Source organism: Mesoplodon bidens (assembly GCF_964165515.1).
Source record: "Mesoplodon bidens genome assembly, chromosome: 4".
Lineage (NCBI taxonomy): Eukaryota > Metazoa > Chordata > Mammalia > Artiodactyla > Ziphiidae > Mesoplodon > Mesoplodon bidens.
This window is the reverse complement of record NC_138160.1, coordinates 142057161-142082415: the sequence shown is the minus strand read 5'-3', so window position 1 is coordinate 142082415 and position 25255 is coordinate 142057161. Positions and strand designations below refer to the sequence as shown.

The 25255-nt window shown below is 41.6% G+C and overlaps 1 protein-coding gene across 3 annotated transcripts in view; it reads right to left on the bottom strand.

The window, feature by feature from the left end:
* LOC308616275 (uncharacterized protein) overlaps nucleotides 1-25255 on the bottom strand; it is a 49785-nt gene that overhangs the window by 6292 nt on the left and 18238 nt on the right. The window contains exon 1 of one of the 3 annotated variants that reach the window (XM_081232536.1): nucleotides 22338-22994. The exons of the other annotated variants lie outside the window; for them this stretch is intronic. Coding sequence (XP_081088662.1) covers nucleotides 22338-22340 — 3 coding nt within the window. The 5' untranslated portion in view covers nucleotides 22341-22994. Of the gene's footprint in view, nucleotides 1-22337; nucleotides 22995-25255 lie in introns of those variants that run through there. 3 annotated transcript variants of the gene reach the window in all.

The window sequence follows — 25255 nt, the reverse complement described above, 5'->3', positions numbered from 1 at the left end:
AGAGAGTTACTAGCAGGTCTGAGATTGCTGATTCTGAGGAATGCCTGCTCACCATGTTTGTCCTTCGTTGGCATCTGGGAACTGGGATTTATGAGTGACACCACCAACCTGATAAGAGTGGCTCAGTGTGTCTAAACTGTTCATGGTACATTATAAACACTTTTCATTATGAGCATCTGAACCTTCATTATGCTTAGGCAGAGTTCCTATGTGATCTGCTCCCCAAAATCACTCTGGGTATTGAGGCTCTAATGAGCTTCTCTGGAAGACAATTATTTTACATGTGTTGTCACAACCTGCTAATTGTAGGCTTGAGCCCTTCCTATGTGATTACACTAGGAAAGACCATCTGGAAGTTTACATCTGGCTCCCTTCAGAACAAATTTAATTCAGTACTAAAGAAGAATGAACGAGATATTTAATGATCCTCATGGGAAAAATTTTAAATTTTTGTTGGGTAACATTAAAGGAGAATGAGATAAATGAAAATACAAAAGATTTTTTTAGAAATAACCCAACATCACTAAGATGTTACCTCTCCCAAAATATATCTCTAACAAAATGTTATCTAACTGGGAAAGACATTGTATTCCCCTGTATTCCATGGGCAACAGCCAATTCATTATAGATTTAAATGTGAAAGAAAAGACTGGGACACTTCTAGAAATCACAAGTAAATGCTTCATTGATCCAAAAATAGGGAGAATTTTCTCATTTAAGAAGAATAAGCCCCAGAAGAAAGAAGAACTACAATCCTGCAGCCTGTGGAACAAAAACCACATTCACAGATAGATAGACAAGATGAAAAGGCAGAGGGCTATGTACCAGATGAAGGAACAAGATAAAACCCCAGAAAAACAACTAAATGAAATGGAGATAGGCTATCTTCCAGAAAAAGAATTCAGAATAATGATAGTGAAGATGATCCAGGACCTCGGAAAAAGAATGGAGGCAAAGATGGAGAAGATGCAAGAAATGTTTAACAAAGATCTAGAAAAATTAAAGAACAAACAAACAGATGAACAATACAATAAGTGAAATGAAAAATACACTAGAAGGAATCAATAGCAGAGTACCTGAGGCAGAAGAACAGATAAGTGACCTGGAAGACAGAATGGTGGAATTCACTGCTGCAGAACAGAATAAAGAAAAAAGAATGGAAAGAAATGAAGACAGCCTAAGAGACCTCTGGGACAACATTCAACTCAACAACATTCGTATTATAGGGGTCCCAGAAGGAGAAGAGAGAAAGGACCTGAGAAAATATTTGAAGAGATTATAGTCAAAAACATCCCTAACATGGGAAAGGAAATAGCCACCCAAGCCCAGGAAGCACAAAGAGTCCCATACAGGATAAACCCAAGGAGAAACATGCCAAGACACATAGTAATCAAATTGGCAAAAATTAAAGACAAAGAAAAATTACTGAAAGCAGCAAGGGAAAAACGACAAAAAACACACAAGGGAACTCCCATAAGGTTAACAGCTGATTTCTCAGCAGAAACTCTACAAGCCAGAAGGGAGTGGCATGATATACTTAAAGTGATGAAAGGGAAGAACCTACAACCAAGATTACCCAGCAAGGATCTCATTCACATTTGATGGAGAAATCAAAAGCTTTACAGACAAGCAAAAGCTAAGAGAACTCAGCACCACCAAACCAGCTCTACAACAAATGCTAAAGGAACTTCTCTAAGTGGGAAACACAAGAGAAGAAAAGGACCTACAATAACAAACCCAAAACAATTAAGAAAATGGTAATAGGAACATACATATCGATAATTACCTTAAATGTGAATGGATTAAATGCTCCAACCAAAAGACACAGGCTTGCTGAATGGATACAAAAACATGACCCATATATATGCTGTCTACAAGAGACCCACTTCAGACCTAGGGACACATACAGACTGAAAGTGAGGGGATGGAAAAAGATATTCCATGCAAATGGAAATCAAAAGAAAGCTGGAGTAGCAATACTCATATCAGATAAAATAGACTTTAAAATAATGTTACAAGAGACAAGGAAGGACACTACGTAATGATCAAGGGATCAATCCAAGAAGAAGATTGTAATTGTAAATATATATTCACCCAACATAGGAGCACCTCAATACATAAGGCAACTGCTAACAGCTATAAAAGAGGAAATCGACAGTAACACAGTAATAGTGGGGGACTTTTTTAACACCTCACTTACACCAATGGACAGATCATCCAAACAGAAAATTAATAAGGAAACACAAGCTATAAATGGCACAATAGACCAGATAGATTTAATTGATATTTATAGGACATTCCATCCAAAAACAGCAGATTACACTTTCTTCTCAAGTGCACACGGAACATTCTCCAGGATAGATCACATCTTGGGTCACAAATGAAGCCTCAGTAAATTTAAGAAAATTGAAATCATATCAAGCATCTTTTCTGACCAAAACTATGAGATTCGAAATCAATTACAGGGGGAAAAAAACGTAAAAAAACACAAACACATGGAGGCTAAACAATACGTTATTAAAAAACCAAGAGATCACTGAAGAAATCAAAGAAAAAATCAAAAAATACCTAGAGACAAATGACAATGAAAACACGACGATCCAAAACCTGTGGGATGCAGCAAAAGCAATTCTAAGAGGGAAGTCTATAGTTATACAAGCCTACCTCAAGAAACAAGAAAAATCTCAAACAATCTAACCTTATACCTAAAGGAACTAGAGAAAGAAGAACAAACAAAACCCAAAGTTAGCAGAAGAAAAGAAATCATAAAGATCAGAGCAGAAATCAATGAAATAGAAACAAAACAATAGCAAAGATCAATAAAACTAAAACTAAAACCTGGTTCTTTGAGAAGATAAAATTGATAAACCATTAGCCAGACTCATCAAGAAAAAGAGGGAGGGATTCCCTGGTGGTGCAGTGGTTAAGAATCCGCCTGCCAATGCAGGAGACACGGGTTCGAGCCCTGGTCTGGGAAGATCCCACATGCCGCAGGGCAGCTGGGCCCATATGCCACAATTACTGAGGACCAGGCGCCTAGAGCCCATGCTCTGCAACAAGAGAAGCCACTGCAATGAAAAGCTCGCGCACCACAACAAAGAGTAGCCCCTGCTCACTGCAACTAGAGAAAGCCCGACGCAGCAACAAAGACCCAAAGCAGCCAAAAATAAATAAATAAAATTTTTAAAATGGAGGATTCAATAAAATTAGAAAGGAAAAAGAAGTTAAAACAAGCACTGCAGAAATACAAACCATCCTAAGAGACTGCTACAAGCAACTCTATGCCTATAAAATGGACAACCTGGAAGAAATGGACAAATTCTTAGAAAGGTATAAACTTCCAAGACCCAACCAGGAAGAAACAGAAAATATGAACAGACCAATCACAAGTAATGAGATTGAAATTGTGATTAAGAATCTTCCAACAAACAAAAGTCCAGGACCAGATGGCTTCACAGGTGAATTCTATCAAACATTTAGAGAAGGGCTAACACCCATGCTTCTCAAACTCTTCCAAAAACTTGCAGAGGAGGGAAAACTCCCAAACTCATTCTATGAGGCCACCATCACCCTGATACCAAAACCAGACAAAGATAGTATAAAAAAGGAAAATTACAGACCAATATCACTGATGAATATAGACGCAAAAATCCTCAAAATACTAGCAAACAGAATCCAACAACACATTAAAAAGGATCATACACCATGATCAAGCGGGATTTATCCCAGAGATGCAAGAGTTCTTCAGTATACGCAAATCAATCAATGTGATACACCATACAATCAATATTAACAAATTGAAGAATAAAAACCATATGATCATCTCAACAGATGCAGAAAAAGCTTCTGACAAAATTCAACATCACTTTATGATAAAAACTCTCTAGAAAGTGGGCATAGAGAGAACCTACTTCAACATAATAAAGGCCATATATGACAAACCCACAGCAAACATAATTCTTTTTTTTTTTTTCTTTTTTGCGGTACGCGGGCCTCTCACTGTTGTGGTCTCTCCCGTTGCAGAGCACAGGCTCCGGATGTGTAGGCTCAGCAGCCATGGCTAACGGGCCTAGCCACTCCACGGCATGTGGGGTCTTCCCGGACCGGGGCATGAACCCATGTCCCCTGCATTGGCAGGCGGACTCTCAACCACTGCGCCACCAGGGAAGCCCAACAAACATCATTCTTAATGGTGAAAAACTGAAAGCATTTCCTCTAAGATCAGGAACAAGACAAGGATGTCCACTCTCACTATTATTCAACATAGTTTTGGAAGTCCTAGCCATGGCAATCAGAGAAGAAAAAGAAATAAAAGGAATACAAATTGGAAAAAAAGAAGTAAAACTGTCACTGTTTGCAGATGACATGATACTATACATAGAGAATCCTAAAGATGCCACCAGAAAACAACTAGAGCTAGTCAATGAATGTGGTAAAGTTGCAGGATACAAAATTAATGCACAGAAATCTCTTGCATTCCTATACACTAATGATGAAAAATCTGAAAGAAATTAAGGAAACACTCCCATTTACCATTGCAACAAAAAGAATAAAATACCTAGAAATAAACCCCCCTAAGGAGACAAAAGGCCTGTATGCAGAAAACTATAAGACACTGATGAAAGAAATTAAAGATGATACAAACAGATGGAGAGATATACCATGTTCTTGGATTGGAAGAATCAACATTGTGAAAATGACTATACTACCCAAGCAATCTACAGATTCCATGCAATCCCTATCAAATTACCAATGACATTTTTCACAGGACTAGAACAAAAAAATTCACGATTTGTATGGAAACACAAAAGACCCCTAATAGCCAAAGCAACCTTGAGAAAGAAAAACGGAGCTGGAGGAATCAGGCTCCCTGACTTCAGACTATACTACAAAGCTACAGTAATCAAGACAATATGGTACTGGCATAAAACCAGAAATATAGATCAATGGAATAGGATAGAAAGCCCAGAGATAAACCCACGCACCTATGGTCAACTAATCTACAACAAAGGAGACAAGGATATACAACGGAGAAAAGACAGGCTCTTCAATAAGTGGTGCTGGGAAAACTGGACAGCTACGCGTAAGAGAATGAAATTAGAACACTCCCTAACACCATACACAAAAATAAACTCAAAATGGATTAGAGACTTAAATGTAAGATCGGACACTACAAAACTCTTAGAGGAAAACATAGGAAGAACACTCTTTGACATAAATCATAGCAAGATCTTTTTTGATCCACCTCCTAGAGTAATGGAAATAAAAACAAAAATAAACAAATGGGACCTAATGAAACTTAAAAGCTTTTGCACAGCAAAGGAAACCATAAACAAGACCAAAAGACAACCCTCAGAATGGGAGAAAATATTTGCAAACGAATCATTGGACAAAGGATTAATCTCCAAAATATATAAACAGCTCATGCAGCTCAATGTTAAAAAAACTAACAACCCAATCCAAAAATGGGCAGAAGACCTAAGTAGACATTTCTCCAAAGAAGACATACAGATGGCCAAGAAGCACATGAAAAGCTCAACATCACTAATTATTAGAGAAATGCAAATCAAAACTACAATGAGGTATCACCTCACACCAGTTAGAATGGGCATCATAAGAAAATCTACAAACAACAAATGCTGGAGAGGGTGTGGAGAAAAGGGAACCCTCTTGCCCTGTTGGTGGGAATGTAAATTGACACAGCCACTATGAAGAACAATATGGAGCTTCCTTTAAGAACTAAAAATAGAATTACCATATGACCCAGCAATCCCACTACTGGGCATATACCCTGAGAAAACCATAATTCAAAAAGACACATGCACCCCAATGTTCACTGCAGCACTATTTACAATAGTCAGGTCATGGAAGCAACCTAAATGTCCATCGACAGACAAATGGATAAAGAAGATGTGGTACATATATACAATGGAATATTACTCAGCCATAAAAAGGAACCAAATTGGGTCATTTGTAGAGACATGGATGCATCTAGAGACTGTCATACAGAGTGAAGTAAGTCAGAAAGAGAAAAACAAATATCGTATATTAACACGTATATGTGGAACCTAGAAAATGGTACAGATGAACCGGTTTGCTGAGCAGAAATTGAGACACAGAAGTAGAGAAAAAACGTATGGGCACCAAGGGGGGGAAGCGGTAAGGGATGGGGCTTGTGGTGTGATGAATTGGGAGACTGGGATTGACATATATACACTGATGTGTATAAAATGGATGACTAATAACAAACAAAAATTAATTAAAACAAACCCCCCCAAAACAAAACAAAAAAAGAATAAGCCCTAAAGCAAGAGCCTGACCAATTCAAACGTATTAAAACTAAGGGAGTTATAAGACAAACAGCAGGTGGAAGAAAATACATGCAACATTAAAGGGTTAGTGTGCGAAGTAAGATGAATGGACACAATAGTTAAAGGGAAAATAACCAAAACATGTTTAACAGAAGATGAGAGATCACGTATGAAAAAATACCTATCTGATTGGTAATAGGAAGTAATGAAACATGTCAAGCAGATTACATTTCACACTGATTAGGACAAAAATTTAGTCAATTTAGTAATCCCAAGTGTTGATGACCACAGGTGACAAATACGTAAATTATGCATGAATGGAGGAAGCATCAACTGATGCACTCCACTGTCATTTCCTGTAAATTTGAACTTGATCACCATCTATAGCTTAGCAATTTTTCTCCAATGTCCAGAGGATTTATGTACTTGGAGACTAACTCAAGAATATAGAAAATGTATTTTTAAGGAGATTAAAAATTAAACTGGAGAGAATTCCCTGGAGGTCAAGTGGTTAGGACTCTGTGATTTCACTGCCAAGGGCCCAGGTTCAATCCCTAGTTGGGGAAGTAAGATCCCATAAGTTGTGTGGCACGACCAAAAAAAATGTTTTTTAACTGGAAAAAGCCCAACCCTATAACCACTGCAATGGATGAGTACCTTGACTGGCCCGTAGCCTCAGACCCTAGGTGTGTATGAAACATACTTCTGCAAAGAACCAACCAAAAAACACTTTGACTATAATTTCATTAATACTCATTTACTGAAAGGTCAAAACAGACAAAACTAAAACACTGTGTAGTGAAAAGAATAGATGGTAAAGGTATGAATAACTAAACAAATCAACAGAGATCATCTATGGGGCAGCGCGGAGATGAGTAAGGGAGCAGAACATCATGAGACTCTAAAAACTGCCCAAAGGCCCACTTATGAATCTTGATGATTACAAAGATGTTTATATTGTTATTATTACTAGATCTTCCAATAAAACATTTTGTACGGGCTTCCCTGGTGGCGCAGTGGTTAAGAATCCGCCTGCCAATGCAGGGGACGCGGGTTCGAGCCCTGGTCTGGGAAGATCCCGCATGCCGCGAAACAACTAAGCCCGTGAGCCACAGCTACTGAGCCTGCACTCTAGAGCCTGCGTGCCGCAACTACTGAAGCCCGGGCGCCTAGAGCCCTTGCTCCACCACAAGAGAAGCCACCACAATGAGAAGCCCGTGCACCACAACGAAGAGTAGCCCCCGCTCGCCGCAACCAGAGAAAGCCCGCATACAGCAACAAAGACCCAACATAGCCAAAAATAAAAAATAAAATTTATATAAAAAACATTTTGTACATTCTTTTCTGCATATATGTGATGACAAAATAAATAAGGAATTAAAGAAGTTTTGAGAAGAACATAATTTTACTATGTTTGCCCTGTGATGTGGCAACCGGAGTTTTAATCGCAAAAACTGGTAGCAAGACAAGTGTCTATTTTGAAAGAACTGGTTACATAATCTCACCCTCATATTCACTTTTTAAAAATAAAGGGTGAAGGGACTTACCTGGTGGTCCAGTAGTAAAGAATCCGCCTTCCAATGCAGGGTATGCAGGTTCGATCCCTGGTCAGGAAAGTAAGATCCCACACGCCGCGGGGCAACTAGACCTGCGTGCCACAACTACAGAGCCCACGCACTCTGGAGCCCACATGCCACAACTACAGAGAAGCCCACACACCTAAACGAAAATCCCTGCACGCCACAATGAAAGATCCCGCAAGCCGCAACTAAGACCTGACGCAGCCAAAAATAATAAATAAATAATTAAATTTAAAAAAAAATAAAGGGTGACATGAACTGGTATAAAAAGATGTGGAGGATTTTTCAATAGAATAATTTTTTGAAATTAATTAATTTATTTTTTGGCTGCGTTGGGTCTTTGTTGCCATGCGCAGGCTTTCTCTAGTTGTGACGAGCAGGGGCTACTCTTTGTTGTGGTGTGCAGGCTTCTTTCTCACTGTGGTGGCTTCTCTTGTTGTAGAGCATGGGCTCTAGGTGCACGGGCTTCAGTAGTTGTGGCTCGCAGGATCAACAGCTGTGGTGCACGGACTTAGTTGCTCCGCGACATGTGGGATCTTCCCAGACCAGGGCTCGAACCCGTGTCCTCTGCATTGGCAGGTGGATTCTTAACCACTGGGCCACCAGGAAGTCCCTCAACAGAATAATTAAGCAAAGTGTGTTGCAGTATACAGACCATGTTCCCTTTTCTTGTGGACCTCATCTGAGATTTGGCTCAGATGTATAGGCTGATGACAGCACACACTCAATGCCAAGAGGGTATGAAGTTTTTTACTTCTATAATGGAAGTGTCTGGGGAGGGCAGGGCGGGCCTCTCAAGCAGGTGGGAAATGCCTTCAGAGAGCAAGGTAAGGAGCCCGGCTTGGGTTTTTTCACTGAGATTAGCGGGTGGGCTAGGGTGACAGTTTGTGCACATGAGCAGGAACTTCCATGGACTCATTACTCTCTTGCCAGCATCAAAGGAAGGAATACTCAGGCTTTCTTAGCGCTTTGTACAGATGTGGGGTACAAAGAGGAATAAGGAGGGATGAAAGTATAAAGCTGTCAGCAGACAAAAAATAAAAACTGAGGTCAGAGACTTCTGGTTCCTGATCTGGCATGTAAGGAGCTTAGAAGCGGGCATTAGCACCCTCAGAGGAGAAGACCAACAAACTAAAAATTAACAATAGACCCATCAGAGAATTTAGGTCATGGGGAAACTGCTGTCTCCAAAATCAGCGAGACAAAAAAGTAGCCATGTCCAGAATACTCTGTTCTTAACAAGAACTGTCCTCAAAATAATCTATTTTGTAACAGTGCAACTGATCTGGGGCGTGCGTGCGTGTGTGGTGGAAACACCCACTTGAGTCTCCTCTAGCCTCCCTGCTCTTCAAAGGTGGTGGGGGGGGTAGAGGACAGAAGCACTTGTGACAGTGGTTTCCCTCCTTACGTCAAATATGTGGTGTCTTTTTAACACCACTGCTCCAACTCGGTCATCAAATATGTGTCTACCAGTTTGAGTCAATATGAATGCCACTGGAGTTAGTGTCGGACCTCACAGATTAATAAACACTCCCACAAGACTGCCCCCACTTCAGCTGCTGGCCACAAACAGGGTGCCTGGGCTACCGACATTTCTGCCCAGCTGCCTACAAAGTTATAGATTCCCTTGACACTCCCTCAGGTTTGGTAATTTGTTAGAACAATTCTGAGAACTCAAGAAGACACTTGGCTTTACTATTACTGGTTTATGATAAAGGATACAACTCAGGAACAGCCAAATGCAAGAGATGCATAGGGAAAAATATGGGAGCAGGGAGTAAGGGGGTGGGGTCAAAGGAAACAAAAGCAAAAAGAAACAAATAGGACCTAATTAAACTTAAAAGGTTTTGCATATCTAAAGAAACCACTGACAGGCCTGGAGATTATCATACTAAGTGAAGTCAGACAGAGAAAGACAAATATCATATAATATTGCTTATATGGGGAATCTAAAAAGACATGATACAAATGAACTTATTTACAAAACAGAAATAGGCTCACAGACTTAGAAAACAAACTTATGGTTACCGAAGGGGACAGGTGGTGGGAGGGAGGAATAAATTGGGAGTCTGGGATTGACAGATACACACTACTATATTTAAAATAGATAACCAACAAGGACCTACTGCATAGCACAGGGGACTCTGCTCAATATTCTGTAACAACCCAAATGGGAAAAGAATTTGAAAAATAGATACATGTATATATATAACTGAATCACTTTGCTGTACATCTGAAACGAACACAACATTGTTAATCAACTATACAGTACTCCAATATAAAATAAAAAAATTTAAAAATTCTGTAAAAAGAAAACTTGGTTAATACTGCATTTAAAGTACTTTGTATGTCAATAAAATATCAATAAAAAGAAACAATTTAAACCCAGGAGAAAGTATGGAAAGGTATGTGTGCCAATAAACTTTGTGGTTAAACAATAAGTAAATAAACCATCGACAAAATGAGAAGACAGCACATTGAATGGGAGAAAATATTTGCAAATGATAATGACTGATAAGGGGTTAATATCCAAAAGACATAAACAGCTCATAGACCGCAGTATCAAAAAAATAACCCAATTAAAAAATGGATAGAAGACCTGAGTAGACATTTTTCCAAAGAAGACATACAGATGGTCAACTAGCATATGAAAAGATGCTCAACATCACTGCATCAGAGAAATGCAAGTCAAAACAACAAGGTATCACCTCACACCTGTCTGAACATCTTCCATCAAAAAGACCACAAATAACAAATGTGGGTGAGGATGTGGAGAAAAGGGAACCCTTGTACACTGTTGCTAGGAATGTAAATTAGTGCCAACTAATATGGAAAACAGTACTGAGATTTCTCAAAAAACTGAAAATAGAACTACCATATGATCCAGCAATTCCACTCCTGGGTATATATCTGAAGACGATGAACACTATTTCAAACAGATACACACACCCCAATGTTCACAGCAGCATTATTTACAATAGCCAAGATATGGAGGCAACCTAAGTGTCCATCGACAGATGAATGGATAAAGGAGATGTGGTGCATACATACAATGGAATACTTCTCGGCCAGAAAAAAGAATGTAATTTTGCCATTTGCAACAACATGGATAGATGAAGGGTATTATGCTCAGTAAAATAAGTCAACAGAGAAAGACAAATACTGTATGATTTCACTTATATGGGGAATCTAAAAGAAACAAATGAATATAACAAAACAAAAACAGACTCACAGAACAAACTAGCAGTTACAAATGGAGAGAGCGAAGTGGGGAGGGGAAAGACAGGGGTGGGAGATTAAGGGGTACAAACTACTATGTATAAAATAAATAAGTTACAAGCGTATATTGTATAGCACAAGGAATATAGCCAATATTTTGTAATAACTTTATATGGAGTATAATCTATAAATATTTTGAATTATTAGGTTGTATGCCTGAAACTGATATAATACTGTAAATCAACTATACCTAAAAAAAAGTCAATGGTCTAAAAATACAACAATTGAAGCCACATACTGTCACAGTGGATTTAAAAAAATTATATGTTGTCTGTAATAAAGCCGCATTCACAGTAAAGACAGATGGATTAAGACTAAGGGATGGAAAAAGATGTTATCATGTTAGCATTAAAAGATAAGCAGAATATCCATATTACTTTCTGACAAAGCACAGAGATAAAGAGGGGGCAATGCATGAAGATAAAGGGGGCAATGCATGAAGATAAAGGGGTCAAGTCTCCAAGAAGACCAAGCAATCCTTAGTGCTTACGTGCACAGCAACAACACAGTGGCAAAATACACCAGGGAAAAATGGATAGAATTACAAGGAGAAACAGACGACTCCACTATTATAGTTGGACTTCAACACCCCTCTAATAAATGATTATGAGAACCAGCAGGAAGATATTCAGGAAAGCCACAGAGCTGAATTGAACAGTGCCCTCAAACAACCGGACATAACTGAAAACTGTGTATTACTTCATTAAACAATAGCAGAATACACATCCTTCTCAAGTTAACATGGGAAATTCATAAGGATAGAACACATTCTGGGGGAATTCCCTGGTGGTCCAGTGGTTAGGACTGGGTGCTTTCACTGCCGTGGGGCCGGGTTTGATCCCTGATTGGGGAACTAAGATCCTGCAAGCTGTGTGGTGTGGCCAAAAGAAACACATTCTGGGACATAAAACACGTATTAACTAATCTTAAGGGAAATCATACAAAATATACTCTCAGAACACAAAGGCATTAACCTGGAAATCAATAACAGAAAGATATTTAAAAACATTCAAATACTTCAAGATTAAACAACACACTTTTAAATAACCCATGGATCAAAGAAAAAGTTTCAATAGCAATTAAAAATTACCTTGATTAAATAAAAATGAGTGTACAATTTACCGAAACTTGTGGAATGCAGCAAAAATAGGGTGGGCGTAGAGGGAAATTTATGGCATTGAAGGCATACACTTGAAGAAAGAGATCTGTAATTAATGATCTAAGCCTTTAGCCTTAAAAAGTAGAAAAAGAAATTAAGCCCAAAGTAAGCACAGGAAGAGATTTAATAATTTGAGAAGAAATCAATGAAAGTACAAGAAATCATTGAGAAAAATCAACAAAACACATCTGTTTTTTGAAGAGATGAAATTCAGAAATGTCTATATAAGCTGAGAAAAAAAAGAGAAAAGACATGGGAATTCCCTGGTGGTCCAGTGGTTAAGACTCTGTGCTTTCACTGCTGAGGGTTTGGGTTCAATCCCTGGTTGGGGAACTAAGATACTGCAAGCCACACAGCATGGCCAAAAAAAAAGAAAGAAAGAAAGAAGAAAAGCCAAATTATTAATATGAGGAATGAAACAGGAAAAAATGAAAATTTAAAAGCATTTGAAAAAATCCAAAATCCATTTATGATAGCGCACTAGGAATAGAGAGGAGCTTCTTCTTCTTGAGAAAGACCATCTACAAAAAACCTGCAGTTAACATCACACTTAATGGTGAGAAGCTAGATGCTTTCCTGGTAATATCAGGAGGCAATGATGTCCTCTCTCTCACCAGTCCTAGTCAACACTGTACTGGAAACTTACAGAATAAAAGGACATGTAAGGTATACAGAATGGGAAGTAAGAAATAAAACTGTCTTTTGTCATATATGACATGATTATGGAGAAAAAGAATCAACAACAAAGAAAACCCCTGAACTAGTAAGAGAGTACAGTAAGACTGAAGGATAGCTAACATACAAAGTCAATGATTTCCTATAGGTCCAAACAAATCTAGTCAATTCATCTTTGACAAAGGATCAAAGGCAATTTAATGAAGAAACGACAGTCTTTTCAACAAATAGTGCCAGGAAAACTAGATATCCACATTGAAAAAAAGAACGTCTAGACACAAATCCTACACCTTTTGCAAAAATTAACCCCAAATGGACCACAGATATTATGTAAAAGGCAAAACTACAGAACTCCTAGAAGATAACACAGGAGAAAGTGAACCTATCTATGAAACAGAAACAGAATCATGGACGTAGAGAACAGACTGGCGGCTGCCGGCAGCTGCCAAGGGGGAGGGGGTGGGGGAGGGATGGAGTGGGAGGCTGGGGTTAGCAGATGGAAGCTTTTATACATAGAATGGATGAACAACAAGGTCCTACTGTACAGCACGGAGAACTATCTTCAATATCCCATGATAAACCATAATGGAAGAGTATTAAAAATGTATATGTGTGTACAGCTGAATCACTTTGCTGTATAGCAGAAATTGACACAACACTGTAAATCAGCTATACTTCAAGTTTTTAAAATATTGAAGGAAAAAAGGTAACATAGGAGAAAATCTATATGATCTTGGGTTTGGTGATGAGTTTTTTGATTCAACACACCACAAGTAGGACTGATGAAAGAAAAAAATTAGTAAATTGACTTCATTAAAATGACAACTTGCTCTATGAAAGACAGGGTTAAGAGACTGAAAATAAGCCACAGACTGGGAGAAAATCTCTGCAAACCACTTATCTGATAAAGGACTGCTATTTGAAATATCCAAAGAACTCAAAACTCAACAATAAGAAGACAGGCAACACTATTAAAAATGGACAAAATATTAAAACATGCACGTCACCAAATAAGACACATGGATGGTAAATAAGCATAAGAAAAGATGCTCCACATCATATGTCATTAGGATTGCAAATAAAAGAAGAATGAGATTATTACTAGATACTTATTAGAATACTAAAATTCAAAAAATTGAGAACAAACACCCAAGGACAGAGACAATGTACAGCAACAGGAACCCTGTTCCATTCTCAATGCTGGTGGGAATGGAAAATGGTATGTCTACTTTGGAAAACAGGCAGTTTCTTAAAATACTAAACCTATTCTTAACCATACAATCCAACAATCAGGCTCCTTTGTATTTTGCCACATTAGTTGAAAACTTATGTTTATAAAAAAAACTGCATGAATTTTTATAAAAGCTTTACTTGTGATTGCCAAGACTTAGAGGTGAACAAGATATCCTTCAACAGGTAAATGGAAAAATATCACTGGAACATCAATACAATGAAATATTTTTCAGTGTTAAAAGGACATGAGGTATCAAACCAAAAAGACATGGAGAAACCTTAAATCATATTGCTAAGTGAAAGCAGCCAATATGACAAGGCTACACACTGTATTATTCCAACCATAGTTCTGGAAAGGAAAAAACTATGAGTAAGACCTTCAGCTGCCAGGGATTTCGGGTGGGAGGGAGGAATGAATGAATAGGTGGAGCACAGGGGCCTTTTAGAGCATGAAAGTAGAATACATGACAGAGAAATGATGGACACAACTCATTTTATGTTGCCAAAGCCCACAGACTGTCTACCATGAGTCAACGCTATTGTAAATTGCAGACTTTAATGCATCAGTATTGGTCCATCAAATGTAACAAATGTACCACAGTAATACTAGATATAAAAAATAGGGCAGGGACCTCCCTGGGGGTCCAGTGGTTAGGACTCCCTGCTTCCACTGCAGGGGTTGCGGGTCCGATCCCTGGTGGGGGAACTAAGATCCCACATGCCCTGTAGCATGGCCCCCAAAAAAATACAGGGCAAACTATATGAAGGCAGAGTGGTTACGTGGGAACTCTGTACTTTGTAATCAAGTTTTCTATAAACCTAAAACTGCTGTAGAGAAAGGTAAAGTGTTATTAGGAAAAAAAAAGATGAAGTCAGATGCCTTAATATTCATCTCAGATGACTGATGGCTGAAAGAGGTCATCTTTCAATCAACTGATCTGAAGTTATTTCAATGAGCCATTTTGGTGCTTTTATGAGGCCAAGACTCTGAGACTTACAAGAGAGGGTTAAACTACACTGAATGCTGTGTTCCACAGCGCAGCACTGGATGTTCTAAGAAGTGAAATGAGTGCCTTGGTTACTATTAGCCGCGCCTGGAACTCTGACATGGACAGACGGCGTGTTACCTTCATTTTTGTGTGTATGGCTGCTCGGCATGTGGGATCTTAGTTTGCCGACCAGGGACTGAACCGGTGCCCTATGCAGTGGAAGCAGAGTCTTAACCACTGGACCACCAGGGAAATCCCTACCTTGATTTATATCGTGGGTATCTGTTAGGCAAGAGATTCTCAGAATTCTTTGACCACAAAGGGGTAGCTCTTAGACAACCATCCAGGGGTCTGTAAACACATGCTGATGAAGCCAGTTGCTGGTCAGGGCTAAGACGACAGCCTGATGTTTGGTCAGTTGTGCACCCTTGAGTCCCATCCTTCATCAGGCTGTGCTAAGTGAGGGATGAAAAGCAGCACCTGCCTGAGCTGGATCATGTCTGATCGTGGTGATGCTGTCTCTAATGTTTAAAACTCCCACTGCTTTTCACTCGGGGACTCCTAAGGAGCTCACAGGGAGCCTAGGGGTCTGGGAAGGGGGTGACCTTCTTCAGAAAGGGGCTGAAGAGAGGGGAGGCCACCCCTCCTGCAGGTAGGTTATGGCAGGGGGCCCAGGTTTAGCTGTATCTTGCCTGAAGGGGGTCTCCATACCTGAGCTGAGCTCTTGGGGTGCTGTTCACAGGTCCCAAATCATAATGGGGATCTGGGTGAAGCGTCACATGCTCAGGGCTATCTGTTTTTAGCACAGCTCTGTCAGAAGGGATAACTGCAGCTCGAATGGCATATAGCGTGGAGCCTAGGGCAGTTACTGATGGCAACTCCAGGGGCAGGAGATGAGGTCACTGAAGCCTCTACTGTGAATCAGTGTCTGACGGCACTAAGGGAAGTGCCTGTCATCTGGCAGTTCGACCTGAGTCCAGAGCCTTTTTGTTTTTTTGTAGGGGGAATATTCAAGGTGGGTCGATGTACAAGTAACAGTATAAATGGGCTCAAGTAAAATTCGTAAACAAGGAATAAGATGCCTCCAGAACACCAGAAGAATCTAGACAAGGTTGTGGGTGCTGAGAGGGACAACAGTTATTTCTTCACTGTGTCAGGGAGACTGGACCCCAGGTTACCAATTAATTGTTAGGAATTTAAGCAAGCTGCTAGGAGCCTCACATCAAATACCAGCAATGGCCTGTCTACTGTTTAGGAGCTCTTTTTGTCAGTATTTTTATGTTCTGATGTTCTCAGAAAGAGGATGTCATTGGTGTAAGGTCACACCTGTGCTTCTGGATCAAGGTGGCTACAGTTCAGATCCTGCCTGCAGAGACTGTGTGTGTTCACAGTGGTGCTGAGGTTCCCTGAGGGTAACCAGGTAAAGGTGTACCATGCCCCTTCGAGGTGAAGGCCAACTGCAGCTAAGAAGCTGCTGAAATACACACTGAACAAAACAGACTTAGCCAAATCTGTGGGAGCAGGATATTTACGTTGCTGAGTGGGTGGAGCCAGTAATTTCCATAATGGTGGGGGCTGGGAATTGGGGCTTATTTGGTGAAATCACAGCCTCAAGATTGCCATAATCCAGTGTGAGGTGTCATTCATTTTTTCCAGGGTTGAGAAGAGACCAAATAAGGCTATTAAAAGGAGAAGCACAGGGGGTTAATCACTTCCTCACTAAAGAGACTTGTACAATGTTTTTCAATCTTTCAAAAACCTGTTAAATTTACACTGGGCCATATTTAACTAGGAGGTAAGGTCAGTGGGGTCTCATTTATCAATATAATTTGAAAGTGGCAAAGACTAACTTAAAATTTCATTTATAATTCACTGGATCAGACCTTCCTTGCTGGGTGTGGCTATTTTAGGACAGTGGGTGATAAGACCATGGGGAATTTAGGTAAGACCACACTTCTCAAAGTTAAGGCGGGGCTTCCCTGGTGGCGCAGTGGTTGGGAATCAGCCTGCCAATGCAGGGGACGTGGGTTCATGCCCCAGTCCAGGAAGATCCCACATGCCGCGGAGCGGCTGGGCCTGTGAGCCATGGCCGCTGAGCCTGCGCGTCCAAAAAGTTAAGGCGAAATACACCTATTAGTCTTCTATATGATATCTAGTAACTCCCCTGAATTTATCAGGGGCACCTTGCTTAAATTTAGTGGGATCCCAGGTATAACTGTAATTTGAGCCCTAGTATTTATTATTTGCATGAAAGTTTGAGAATTAGTGCAGCACAGCAGATGGCAAAATTACTTCATAAACTATGTTGTTGAGGCACCAAAGCCAAGTAGTGCCCTTTCATCTTTTTCGTTGTGTAAATTCTTTCTGTATATTTTGGATTTCCAATTGGGTCAAATTGTGGACCTTTGTTTCATTATTTTTTTTATTTGTCCTCTCCCTCTTGTCCCCCCCTTTTGCTTTTTTTTTTTTGTCACTGGATATACTGAATATTTCGGGGGAGGGGGTATCCTCTGGTATTTATAAACTCTACTTCTGGAGAGCCTCACACATCAGTGCTATCAGGGTTAGAGGCCTCCTCTATGATATCTGGCTGCTTTATAAAGTATAAGGAACTAGGGCTTAAATCAGGTTTGAAGGAATCCCTTGGTTGTGCCACATGGGTGCCATGGTGTTGTCCTCTGTAACCCTGAAAGTCAGGATCTCTGTTGCAATAAAGGCAGCAGCAGAACTCAAGGGTCCTGGGGAACTCTCTGGAATTACGAGTGGGGACTCAGCCACCATCTAATGACTGCCTTTCCCCCTCTCTTTTCTCTCCAGTAACTGCTCTGTCAGGAACTACCACCCAACTAGCCCAGCTCTTGCACAGGCTATCGTCTCTCTTTCCCACCTGTGCCTTACATGATGGGTCCAACCCAGGCACTAGCACAGCTTCACTCTAACATGCAGATAAATCCCAGCAAACACACTGACCCAAGACTATTTTAAGGAGAGCTCCAATCCCATACTGCTGCTCCCAAATGCCTAGGAGTTCTTAAAACTGACAATTCTGGTCGGCTGAACACAGAACTGAGTCCTGGTATGGTCAACAATGCAACACAGGGCAGCACAGCTCACAGCTTGAGCTTCCCAGCACCGAGCAGCCCACAGCGCCGGCCGCCATCAGACAGCAGAGCAGGTGAGCGAGTCAGAGCAGGAGAAGACAGACAGGTGGTGATCATGTGTGGCCATGCTGCTCACAGTGCCAGCTGCTATGGTCACCTGCAGAGGTGTGGCTGAGGCTGTCACCGGTGTAGTACACACCCACCGAGAGGGTAAGAAAAGGGTTACGACTCATAGAAGAGAGGTCTCGGGGGAGAGCAGGCCTGGCCTTTCAAGCAGCTCTGAAATGGCTTCACAAACCAAGAAAAGGAGCCTGGCCCGGGTGTTCACTGTGGGTGGAGGGTGGGACCGAGGCAAAAATTCTTGCCCAAGGGCAGGAGCTTGTGTGGCTGGAACCCCCTGCCACCTCTAGAAGGGAGGCCACCCAGACTTCTCATCAGCTTGTCCAGGTCAGGGCACAAGGGGAAGAGGGAGGTGTTAAAAAGAAACAGTAGGCCCCAAATGGAGTCATTTGTGCTAGGTCCATGTCACCAAACCAAGACTTAATACCTAACCTAACTGCAAATACGACCTCCCCTAGGAATGTCATCTTAACCAATCTGGAATTTTCTGGTCAACACCAACAAGGTAATCTGCCACATTGGTTTTTCCTTTAAAAATTTTTTTTTTATTTGGCTGTGCTGGGTCTTAGTTGCAGCACGCCAGATCTTCGTTGCGGCACGCTGGATCTTCGTTGTGGCATATGAACTCTTAGTTGTGGCATGTGGGATCTAGTTCCCTGACCAGGGATCGAGCCCGGGGCCACTGCGTTGGGAGCACTGAGTCTTAACCACTGGACCACCAGGGAAGTCCCCGCATAGGTTTTTTTCTATCCCTCAAAGAAAGATGAGATAATCCATTCTTTCCTTACCTCTTCCCCCTTCTGCCCATCTAAGCCTTCCATCTTGGACACCTCTCTACTTGCTAGATGCGATGCTGTCCAATTCACCACCAATCACTTAATAAAGCCAATAAGACCTTTAACACTTATTTAGTTGAATTCTTGTTATTTTAACAGATTGGTGAGGCTTTAACTGTGAGCAAACATCAAAAAATGCGGAGTCTGGGGACTTCCCTGGCAGTCCAGAGGTTAAGACTTCGCACTCCCACTGCAGGGGGCACAGGTTCAATCCCTGTCGGGGAGCTAAGATCTCACAAGCCATGTGGTGTGGCCAAAAAAAGAAAGAAAGAAAGAAAACTATGCATTTGCAATTGCTTCCTTTTTGATAAAGAAAACACCAAATCAAGATGCTCAAGAAATAATCAATACTGGTTATTTGGGGGTGGCTGAACCAAGAGCACTTGAGGGGCCAGGGTGTTCTGGAGTGAGTCTACTTTAGACCTTCTTATCTTAACAGCCTTTTCCTAACCTTCGCATGATTATTTAAGATTAACTGAGTAATCTGCATAAACCATATTTTTCTATTTAACAGCTTTTACTTTTAATTAACTTGCTTTTAATTTTTAAATTTTAAACTTATTTTTTACTTTTCTATGGAGGAAACCATGCTAAGATTTACTCCTTTAAACATTTAACACTTATAAAAAGCATAAAAAATGAAGTTTCATATCTCCTTCTAACTAAAGTTACAAGAGAGGCATCATAGTTTCTCTGTGTGTCTCACTCTGGGGGTTATTTCATAAATAAGTAATGTGTAATGCACTAGGAATTTGGGTCTAATCCATTAAATACACTAGGATTTTCGATGACTTAGTTAAGTTTTGAATAGTTTTCCTCATATCAATTAAAGGAATTCATTTGCTTCAGTTAATATTAGAGCACTTAAAATTTCAAAGCTCTCTAAGGACATGCACATACAAAAACTGACATACAAATGTAAAAACCATCTGAGAACTCAAATACACCCATCTCGTATCTTGAGGATCTCTTGCCTAAAAGGAACAAATACTCTGTTTGGTTCCAGAATTCCTGGCCTTACTCCCACTATGTCTCTCAATCAACATACATTTAAAGCCTGAGACCTATAAATATTATACACTCACACAGTAAATTATACCACAAACCATTAAGGGAAACTAGAGTTAAGAGCTGCAATATTCAATATATAAACATATACAAGGAAAGAAATGCAAATATCTCAATCAGTGAGATAAGCAGCCTGTTTCCCTACAGTTCAGAAGGAAACCCAGATTTCCAAGCTTGAGGTCCAGACTCGCCCTGTGGGGATACAACCCCTAGAGTGTGTCAGTCCCTGGTGATGGAGGGTAAGGACACCTGAGCAGCCATAGAAATAAACTCTGGAGGCTCCAACATAATGCAAATGCTCCCTTCTCAGGCTTCAATTCTTACAAGTGAGAAAACTCTTGGCCAGATTCAATTTAAAGTTCTAACTGAAATGTACTCCGAAACTCATAAACTCTTGTCCAGGAGACAGAACACATGACCTTCACAGACTTTCTCAATGTACTCATATTACTGAGTGCACCTACACTGCAAATGCACCTCAAACCTGTGTCTCAAAACAGGCACCAAGAAAATCAGTTATAGCTTCAGAAAGGGCATCACTCCCCATCCCCCACCCACCATCACAGGTGCATCCCCAGCTTTCCAGGGATCTGTATCTTCTCTTACTATAAAGACTCCTTCCACAGTGGGTGCAAGCGGGTAGGACACTTACAGGGGGAGGCTCCCCAGCAAGAACAACTGGTCCTCTGAGTACTTCCCTTTGCAGGCTTAAGGGGGCCTTAGCTTAGAAATACTGACCACAGGTCTCGGTTCCCCACTGTTGTTGCCTTGGACACCACTGATATTTTAAGTGACACAAACCCAGTGTTTGAATAATCCAGCACAACCATTTAAAACCAGGATTTATGTGTAAAGGAAGGAAGAAAATTGTAAGGCATTTTTCTAGTTCAAGAACAACACACACAAATGTCTATTCCTTTCAGAAAATAAATGTTAGTTAATTATTATTTCCATGGCAAGGAACTGTTTGGAAATAATCATCATTGAAGAAAAGAAAAAAACAGATCTCGAATGTTACATGCAGTCACTCATGGGACCAAAAAAAAGAAAAAATTTAACTAATGGAATGGTATAATGGAATATTTTTTTTTACTGAAATTCACCTCTTTCTTCCCCTTTGGAAATATTTTATACTCTCTTTCAAGATCTATTGATTAAATACATTTACAGTTATCAAAAGCCGAGACTTAAAGTGAATAAAGTCACAAACTCAGGGAGGGGCAAGGCTGACCTGGAACTATGATAAAAAGATTACCCAGGAGTCTCCAAAGAGGAACCTCCACCCAAAGGGCTCAAACAGGATGTCTGTGCCCAGCAAAGGTCCGGGGGGGGGAAGCACAAGACTTATACAATGTAGTTCCAGGTGGTTAGTCTCTGATTTCTTCTCATGGAAAAAATACATAGACAAAAAAATGAATCTTTAAAAAGAGCCATTCATGGCTCTGTGGAGAAATGATACAATTAAAATACTGCGTAGTCTGAAATGCACCGCGGAAGACAAATAGTTAATAATGAAGCTATGCACTGGAGAGGGGAAGATGGCGTTTGGGAACGTGGGGAAAGATCTGGAAATCTAGGCATTTACTGCCTGCCCTGGGAAGAGCTAGGGTACAAGAACAGGGTCGTGGATTTGTGACCATGTTTCTCAAAATTTGGGAAAGTGAGGGGGAAAAGAGAGTCCCCCCACCCCGGGGAGAAAGGAGGGACTGGGGACCCCAAAGACCACAGCTCCTCCAACGCAGGAACCCCGGATACTGAGTCACGATTGTCCCCTGATCACCCTCCCCGTAGACCCGGCCACAGCAGTGAGCGGAGAGGCCGCCCTGTGTCCCGACTGCCGGCCGAGCCCCCACGCTGCCTGCCGCGCCGGCTGTGGACTCGGGTCCGCAGGTCTGGAGTTGACCGCGGGGAGGCCTGGGTCCCACCACGGCCAGTTCCAACTGGTCCCTCCGCCCTCGTCTCCCAACACCAGGCTCCCCAACTCACCATTTTTCGGTTTCTCGGCTTCCCTGTCGTCCACCCCACAACTGCCGCGGCAAGTGCAGGTCTCAGCGACAGAGGATGCCGCGGAGCCACCGGAGCCCTTTAAGGGCATCGAGAGGGGACGTGCTGCGCGGCGGGAGCAAATGGGAATAAGCGACCAGTCCACGCCACCCACGCGCGTCACTGGAGCGTCGCCCACTGGCGCCCACACGTACGTAACCAGTGACTCCCCTGATTGGACAGTTCGCAAGGCCCCGCCCCCCCGTGCCTGAGTGACAGGAGGCTGGAGTTCTCGTCTTTGTGCCGACCTTGTCCTGGCAGGGGTCCAGAACTGTCCCCTCCACGGACACTGCACTGAACCTTGAGGCCGCGAGGCCCTCACGGAACTGTAACACTTATTCACAGACACGGAGACTTAAAAGTGACCTCACCATATGAAATGAGTCTGGCTCCACTTTTATCTTTGACCATTTCCTGTGAGAGACGCCCATCCATCCCTACCTAGCCCCCACTCATTTGGTACTTTAAAAGCCCGCTGGCCTCAGGGGCACTTGGCTCTGGTGGGAGGATGAACCCCGCAGTCCTAAACCAGCCCTGAAGCCTCAAACACTAGCATGTGTGAAACACTGAGAAAGAGAAACCACCGGGAAACCTTTTCTGTGTAATTCCTTGTTTGTTGAAAGGTCACAGGAGGCAAAACTGAAAGACCACTGCTGAGTGAAAAATCACAGATGGCGAAGGTATGAAGGATAAAGAATCACAACCACCGTCATGTATGGGGCAGGACCAAGATGAGTGAGGGATGGGAACGTCAGGACACTCTCACAACTGCCCAAAGGCCATTTATGAATCTTCATGAAGATTCCAAAGATGTTTCAATTATCACTAAATCTTGCCATAAAACATTTTGTATATTCTTTTCTGAATATATTTGCTGATAAAAATTTCAAGCAGTAATTAAGTTTGGAAACAAACGTAACTTGTGTATGTTAGTTTGTCCTATAATGTGGCAATCTGAGTTTTCACTCGCGGTTTTGGCAGAAAAATCAGTTAAGAAGCCAAGTGTCTGTTGAGAAAGAATGGGTTCCATAAATGCATCATCATATGTACTTTTTAAAAACAAAGGGTATTGCTATGAAAAGATCTGGAGGATTTATCAATAGAGCAAATAAGTGCAGTGTATTGCAACATATATACCATGTTACCTTTTCTATAACCTTCGGAGACAGGTGGACCCTCGATACCCGCCCCCCCACTGCAAGCGTTGGTTGAGTAGTGGAGACTAACACACACCTACCAAGAATATATGAAAGGGTTAATTACTTCTGTAACTGAGGTCTCTGGGGAGAGCAGGGTGGGCCTCTCAAGCAGGTGGGAAATGGATTGAGAACAGGGAAGGGAGCCTGGCCTGGGTTTTTTAAACTGAGGTTAGGGGGTGGGCTAAGGTGGAGGTTCACACACAGCCTTTCTTATCACCTTGTACAGATGTGGGGCACAAAGGGAAGAAGGAGGGGTAAGACTCTAAAGTTGTCAACTGTCAAATAATGGAAAGTACATATACTGGTCTCTGCCCCTGGTTCCTGGCACCCAGCTCCTAAAAGCTTGTAAATTCCTAAAGGATGAGAGCACTAAGGAACAACTCTTGTTCTGCTGAAGCGACTCTGGGTGGGCTCCTGGATAGCTGCTGGGTGAGGGCTGGTCACCAGAAAGAGCAAGCCATGATCAGGAGCTTGGAATTTTCAGCCCAACACCCTCATCCTCCAGAGAGGGGACAGGGCCTGGAAATGAAGTTAATAATCAATCATGCCTACGCGAGGAAACCTCTGTAAAATCCCAAGGGTATTCCAAGGGTATGGGGTTCGGAGAGCTTCCAGGTTGGTGAGCACATCCACGTGGGGGAGGGTGATGCACCCCAACTTCACACGGACCCTCCCAGACCTCACCCTTTGTATCACTTCCTCTGGCTCTTCACTTGTACCCTTTATCATATCCTTTAGTACACTGGGAAATGTAAGTTAAGTGTTTCTCTGAGTTCTGTGAGCCGCTCTAGCAAACAGAACCCAAGGAGGGGGTTGTGGGAACCCCTGATTTGTAGCCAAGTCAGACAGAAGTTGTGAGTAACCTGGGGACCTACTCCTTGTGATTGGCATCTGAAGTTGGGGGGTGGGAGTGGCTGCCTTGTGGGACTTAGCCCTTAACCTGTATAATCTCATGCTGTCTCCAGGCAGACAGTGTTAGGATTCAGTTAAGTCGTAGGACACCCCACTGGTGTCACAGAGAATTTACTTATTGTGGGGAGAAAGCCCTCACATGTCTGGTGACCAAAAGTGTCAGGAGTGAAGTGTTCTGGGTAAAAGTAAAGGAGAAACACAGGCAGGAAGAACTGGGTTTTCTCTACTCAGGAAAAATACTGAGTTTTCCCAACATATCAGCAGTCAAACATTAAAAGATGGAGTCAGAGACCTCTGATCTGGCAGATAAGGAGCTTAAAAGGTCAGTCCCATCCTCAACAAACTTTTTGTAAAAAGCAAACAAACTGAAAAAATCAATGACTCTTCTTATATCTATCAAAGAACTGAGGTCACAGGGCAAAGTGCTGTCTCCAAAATTGCAGAGAGACTGAAAAATAGCCATTTTGAAATATGCCCACAATATTCCACTCTTCTTAACAAGTCCTGTCCTCAAAAGAATCTGCTTCATTAGAGGCTAACCAACTGGGATTCCACCAGTGCCTAAATGACATGAGGGGTGGGAAATAAGCAACTTGAGTCCCCTCTAGCCTTTCTGCCTGACCTCTCAGCAAATACTTGGTATGTTTTCCAAAACTATGCCAACCCTCCAGCACCAACTGGGTGTCCTGCAATTCAATTCAAGTCTAACACAAACTAACCAGAGTTAACATCAGACTTCACAGTTTACAG